This window comes from Furipterus horrens, unplaced genomic scaffold, assembly GCF_987537825.1.
Source record: "Furipterus horrens unplaced genomic scaffold, mFurHor1.1.pri manual_scaffold_2, whole genome shotgun sequence".
NCBI classification, from domain to species: Eukaryota; Metazoa; Chordata; class Mammalia; order Chiroptera; family Furipteridae; genus Furipterus; species Furipterus horrens.
In genome coordinates, this window is record NW_028327172.1 from 63,081,819 (window position 1) to 63,088,408 (window position 6,590).

The following is a 6,590-nucleotide window of genomic DNA, read 5'->3' on the forward strand; positions in this document are numbered from 1 at the left end:
TTTTTCGTCCTCCTTGTTCTCGTTGCGATGGAAACTGATCTTCCTTCACCTAGCCTGCCAGTTATGGTTCTGATTGAAGGGGGCGAAAAGCCCCGTGCAGAGAGGGTGTTCACTCATTCCTTCCTGTTGCTTGACGAGACCACATAACCAAAGGTTGAGAATTCAGGTGTTAGCTCTGGCTGGTGTGGCTCAGTTGGCTGGAGCAGGTTCGAGTCCCAGTCAGGGCACATGCCTAGGTTGCAGGTTCAGTCTCGGGCTGGTGTGTGTGAGGGAGGCAACTGATTGATGCTTCCCTCTATCTCTCTCTCTTCCTCCCTTGTACTCGAGTGAGGATAAAAAAAGTTAAGTTGACAAAAATAAACAAATAAAAGAATTCAGGTGTTAAGAGTCAGAGATCCAGGGCTTAAGTTTCTGCTCTGACTCCTCCATCCCGAGCAAGATTCTGAGCCTCAGTTTTGTCATCTGAAATGGGAGTAACAATAGTGTCTACTTCATAGAATTGCCTTGAGGGTGAAAGAAGAATAAAGAAATGCACTTAGCACACACATCGTGGGCAGATGTAAGCTGCTGTAGCCATGAACATGAAGTGTCAGGCATTGTGACAGGTACTGACAGACAATCGTGGCAAGACGATCTAATTTGGAAGACTTGTTTCTAAGTGTTTCTCTTTCCCCAGTCTTTCCCATACTTTCAATTTAGTTTTCCTAAAAATAACAACTCTTGCTCCTCCCCCCCTCATATTTCATTGGTAAAGGACATGACTTCAATTCCCTAACTACAGTAACAAATACTACTGGCATAAATAGGCTTGGAAACAAACACTTCTAACACTTGGGAAACAAACAACCCAACTAGGGGACCAAGGTGAACAGGCAAACTAGAGCGGTGAGCCATTGTAAAATCCATGTAGTAAATTGTCACCCGCATCTTTAAAAAAATAGATAAAATATCAAAGGACATTACACATAGTCAAGTATTGTTTCAGGAAACGTTTGTTTCCATTATGTATACGAGTATGTGTGTGTGCTGGGGTCTTAACTTGGGTACTGATTCCCCTGAACATGATATTCACTGTGCAAGAAGTCCCCCCCACACACACACATATACACACACAGGCACACACTCAAACACACACATGCTTTACTTGGTTAATTCATTCTCTAGGTATCAGCTTTAAATGACTATTTTTGTTTCATAATTTTCTTGGATTAATTCATTATTGGTAACTTGATTCGTTAATATCCATCTCTCCCCACACACTAGATTTGAGCTCCATGAGGTTAAGGACGCATCTGCTCTATTGACTTCCATGACTCATTTTTAGCACAGTGTTTCATCTATCAGACACCAGTAGGTATTTGGAAAGATCCGAGAGGGAACATGGAGAAGGAGGCGGGCCAGGAGAGACCAGGGTGATGTTTGTTGGGGTGTTGATTTAGGTGGTGCAGAGCGCAGGAGGAGCTGGGCGGCCAGGAAGTGGTTAAACACACCTGTCTGGGAGAGGTGCAGGCTGAGCGGAGGCAGTGAGGTGCAGTGGGGAGAGGCATGGACCCTGGGCCCAGAGTGGCAGGTTTGTGTACACATACTAACTGCTACATAATGACTGTGGCAAACTGGGAACAAACACAACCTCTGCATACCCGAGTCTCCTCATCTAGTCTTAGGCTGCAAGGAGAGTCAAATGAGTTCATAATAATAAGGTGCTTGACGCAGGTTCTTGGTGCATGTAACTTGTCCCATGTGTGTTCAGGATTCTCACCATCCCGCGTGTGTTGGGGGCGCGGAGGGAGGTGGGGGCTGTAACCGAGGCCAGAGGGGTGGGTGTGATCACCCAGAGATGAAGAGGAGACTAAGGACAGAGCTTCGAGGAGCCCCTCAGCAAAGGTGGCTGGGGGTGGGGGTGGGGCGGGCCGAACCAGATGAAGATGGCACCAAGGAAACCGAGGGATGGAGTGGCCAGTGCGGCTCTGAGATCCAATAAAGGAGGGACAGGGAGCGGGGTGCTTTCTAAATGTCATAATTTTTCGCTCGTTTGGATGCTAAGGGGAGGGAGGCATTCGACTGGAGAGAGGGAAGAGGTCAATGAGCTGAGGGAGCGGAGGTGTGCTCCCAACTGTCCGCTCTTCCAGGATGCATTTTTAGGGGGTAGAACGGGGGGGGGGGTGGCGAGCATGGGGAACACGAGCGCAAAGCTTTGTCTCAGGAAGGCAGAGGGTCAAGAGGGAAGTTTGAAACGAAACCTCCACGGGAACTCAGGCCCCCAGTTCTTTGTGACCAAACCTCTGAGACCTCCAAGCTGGGTGGGAGGGGGTCCCGAAGCGCCCGGGGCCCCGCCTCCGCCCCGCCCAGTAAGACCCGCCAGAACTCCCTGCAGTGCTAGGAGGGGCCCCGGCGGCCTGCCGCCGGGCGTCCGGGAGGTGGCGCCGGGCCGAGCCTGCGGGCGGCAGAGGAATCCGGCGGCGACGGGGGGGCGGGACCCGCGGACACAGAGCATCAGGCAGCGTCACGCCGCACCCAGCCCCGCCGGTGTCCTTAGGGATGAACGGGGACAACCCGGCAAATCTGAGAGCGAGATTCACGGCCTCAAGAGCAGAGAGCCAATGGGATCCCTGGTGCGACAGCGAGGCGGGGACGGAGCCAATCGGCTACCAGAACAGAGCCAGGGGGCGGGTCCGCGCGGAGTTTCAAAAATCAGCTGGGGTGGGCGAGGTGCATCTGTGCTCGGCGTCCGGTGACCGTGGAAGCTCCTGGGTGAGTGCAGGCCGGGGCATCGTGGGGCTTCTGTTCAGAAGAGACCTGGACCGCGGGGGTGGGGCGTCTGGGTATTGCCAAGTTGGAAATCCGGGGCTCTGGCCCGCCGGCCAGGGTCTCGGCAGGAGCGCACTGGGTCAGGGCAAGTTGTAAAAGAGGCGCTGATCGCGCGCTGGGCCCATTTGCTGAGGCTCCAGGAGGGCTGATCATGAGGCGACCCTGGCAGAGAGGAGGCTGGGATGGAGAGACAGCTGTTTTAGACAAGGGACCGCGGGAAACGCTGACCAGCCTTGTTCAGCCTCTGTCCTCTTCTGGGCCTTGTTGACCATCTCCACGTTTCAGGAAGCACCTCCTCCTGGCACCCACAGTTGCCAAGTGCACCCCTCCCCAGCCTGCTTCTCCTTTACCCAGGGTTTGTCCATGTGGAGCTTGAGAATGGGGTGGAGGAGGCCTTGCTGACCTGCCTTTTGACCTCCTCCCCAGGGTCTGGCGGACAGAACAGACTCTTGGCCAGGCAGATGGCCGGCCTCTCGGTGGCCAGGCGTGAGTGTCTCCATTTGCAGGAGATCTCTACAGGACCACGAGCAGCTGCAGGAGAATGAGGTGCTGCAGCCCGCGGCTGACCATCTGGAGACCCCCAGGGGAGCCCTGGGCTCCCTCTGCGGACAATTCCAAGGGAGGCTGCCCCTCAGAGCAGTCAGCCTCGACGCGGGGCCGGGCCCCTCCTGGACACGCCTGGAAACCCCAGAGCCGGAGCAGCAGGGCCTCCAGGCTGCAGCTCGCTCAGCTAAGAACGCCTGGGGTGCCGTGTCCCAGGTACTGCTGACCATGTCCAGGTCCAGTGCTGCCTTAAGGAGCCCCCAAGAGCATAGGTGCCATAAAGACAAGGACTTTATTCGTTCAGTGGTGTGTCCCCAGCACCCCGAATAGTTCCTGGCACTTAGTAGGTGCTCGACAAACAGTTGAGTGAGTGAACGAGAACAGTGTCCTCGAGGAAACATCCCCCCACAACACAAGATGAAATTGTAAGCAAGTGGCTCATGGTGGGAGGACACCCGAAACAAGCTTAGTGGGTGAAGACTTCCCTGAGCAGGTCATTCCATGGAATTCACTCAAGAAAGGGGAAGAACGAGGAGCATGTAAGACCGGGGGACTAGTGTGAGTCCAGACTCAGAGCCGAGGGAGATGGAGAAAGTGAAGAGAGCTGGCAGGAGCTTAGTTTGGGTGTGGCCAGAGAGCAAGGCAGGGCAGTGAGAGGCGCCCAGAGTGCCCAAGGTGTCCACACTCCCGAGAGATACCGGTAGTCTTGGAGCCAGTGGGAAGAACTTATAACAGCGTGGGAACCGGGTCTAATTAGCATATTAGAACTTGTTGTTCAGCTACTTGATGGAAAAGGGACTTTTCCATGAGGGGACCTGGGGGCCTGGACTTGCAGAGGAGTAAGCAACTTTGAGAGCTGCTCAGAAGGTAGATTTGGAAGGGTATGGTGTCAGATGACATGTTTGGGCAGGAAGCTGTCACTCACGTTGGGTGTGAGATGACCCCGCGGACTTCCAAGTGGAGGCACAGCCGTCGTCCAGCTGGTGTGAAAGGCTCGGGGTTAGGGCTTGACTCTGTGGGTGATGAGCAGCCCTAGAATGGTGTGGAGCAGTTGAGTGTCATGATAAGAACTGCCCCTGAGATGATCTCTGTGCATCAGTGTGGAGGATGGAATAGAGTAAGACCAGAAGCAGAGGGACAAATTATCCCATGGTATCCTGGAGAGCAGGCTTTGCCCTCGAGTCTCTGGATTAGTCTGTGTCCCGAAAGAGGGTTCGGATTTAGGTGAATGGAGGCTCTATGAGCCAGAGTGGCTCTGCCGCTGACCCCTGCACTCATACCCTGGGGGCTCTAAACTGGGCCCTGGCAGAGGACCCATGCCACATGGCATCACCCATATCCCTCGCCGCTGCGACTAAAAGCTGCTTGTGTGTGCAGGACAGCTGACAGGTGGAGGGGCCAGAGGTATGGCTTGGAGACTAGGGTGCTTGTCCTTGGCTTATCTGTGCTCACATTTCCACATACCTGTCTCAGAGAATCCAGGAGTCCTGCCACAGCGGTTCCAAGTGGCTGGTGGGAACTCAGGTGAAAGCCAGGAGGAGGAAGAGGGAGACACAGAAGGGCAATAGCCCCACAGGTCGCAGCATGAGCCAGAGGAGCACCCGGCTGTCTGGACCCACCACTGTCCGCTCAAGTCTGAGCCCCTGGGAGAGAGAGCATCACTGCCTCTCCACCCACGTGGGCCCACGCGCATACCCACTGCGGAGGTCCAGGAGGGAGGCCGCCTTCCGGAGCCCCTACTCCTCTACAGAGCCCCTCTGCTCACCCAGGTAAGCAGAAGAGCACCCTGCCCCCAAAGCGTTAATGGTCCAATGGCTTCTGGGCACCTCCTGGGCCTCCCCCCCCACCCCCAGTCAGGGAGCCGGGGAAGCCCTTAGGGCCTTAGTTTCCCCATCTGCAAAAGAAAGAGGTGAGCTTAGCTCTGTCTGTATCACACTCTCCCAAGCCTCCTAGTGAGCCTGGACACCAGTTTGGCAGCCATCTTGGGACTGAGCCCCAAGTGAGGAAGAGCAGGACTCACCTTTTTGCAGGATCGCCTGCCCTTGACCTTGATCTCATGAGCCTCAATCCATCCGTTTTCTGCCAGCTGCTCTAAGTTGCTCTGATGTCACTTCCTGGAGTGAGGTTCTAGGGGGATGACCAGCCCCCATAGACCCCAGGCTGCAGTGCTGGGTTGAAAGGGGCTCCTGCCACAGATTTCCAACTAGTTACTGGTGCCTGTGGCTTTTTCCTTCTATTCAGTGAGTCTGACAGCGACCTAGAGCTTGTGGGGGCAGGAATCCAACATCTCCAGAAGCTGTCCCAGGAGCTGGATGTGGCCATTGTGGCTGAAGAGAGGTAAGCTGGCTTCCCATGCTTCAGAGGGAAATGGCTGGGAGGGTCCTCCTTTTTAGGCAGGCCTCTGGCTCTGGCCCACTGTGTGACCCTGGCCAGTCCCTCCCCTCCTCTGAGCCTTGGTCTCTTTATCTGCAACACCAGAGGGCACAAAAGACCTAATTGGGGCTGGGGCGGTGGTTAAGGATGCACCCCGGATATATATGGCCCTTGTCCATCACGCAGAACTGCACCAGACTGGTACCTGGTTCCTGAAAGGCCTGCCCTGCCTCCGACACTCGCCATGGCTCCCTGATGCCCGGCCTGCCCATGGAGTTGGGAAAAGCTGCATGGCTGCTTGGAGCTCCTGGTCTGTCTGCTCAGGACCCCGTCGTGAGGGCAGATCCTGGGTCTGGAGCTGCCCTAGCTTGGAGCCATTTGTACATGGCCATGACGGGTTTTTCGGTGGGGCCTGGACGGCTTTGACTATGTGCCGAGCGTGCCAAGTTCCCACCATGTTGTCGGGTCTGGTCTTGTCTAGTCCGAGTTGGGAGGGCCCCCCGGAGCGTGAAGCACCCAATGGTATCTGTCTCTCCTGCTTTCCTGTCTCTAGTGGTGACATGACTCTCTCTTCTTCGTGACTGAGGACAGTGCCCTTCAGGTAACGCCATCCTCCCGAGCACCAAGCACCACTCTCAGCGGCCCCTGCTTCCTCTCCTCCTCCTCCCACGTGAGCACATATGCATATTTGGAGAACCGAGTCTTCTGGAAAAACCCACAGAGCTGATGGCCAGCAGGATGGGAAGTACAGTCTTCCTGCCAGCTCGGAGCCGGAGCTGCTCACCTTCCTGACCCTGTCCCCTTCCAGCCCCTCATTTTGGGGGAATGCTATGGTACCCTTACTTCCCCTGTCCTGAGCTCTGTCT

General features: G+C 55.5%; 1 protein-coding gene across 1 annotated transcript; it reads left to right on the forward strand.

Moving 5' to 3' along the window:
• The first annotated feature begins 2,538 nt into the window (after positions 1 to 2,538).
• LOC150018692 (protein PIMREG-like) lies at positions 2,539 to 6,270 on the forward strand. Its single transcript, XM_090267317.1, has 5 exons — positions 2,539 to 2,751; positions 3,235 to 3,567; positions 4,825 to 5,120; positions 5,593 to 5,688; positions 5,911 to 6,270. The coding sequence occupies exons 1-5, from the start codon at positions 2,539 to 2,541 to the stop codon at positions 5,978 to 5,980; spliced, it is 1,008 nt and encodes a 335-aa protein (XP_090123443.1). The 3' UTR covers positions 5,981 to 6,270.
• Positions 6,271 to 6,590: the final 320 nt, after the last annotated feature.

Coding starts and splice junctions, on each gene's coding strand:
- LOC150018692 (XM_090267317.1), top strand. CDS start 2,539: ATGAACGGGGACAACCCGGCAAATCTGAGAGCGAGATTCACGGCCTCA. Junction 2,752..3,234: donor GTGACCGTGGAAGCTCCTGG/GTGAGTGCAGGC, acceptor CCTCCTCCCCAG/GGTCTGGCGGACAGAACAGA. Junction 5,689..5,910: donor GCCATTGTGGCTGAAGAGAG/GTAAGCTGGCTT, acceptor TCCATCACGCAG/AACTGCACCAGACTGGTACC.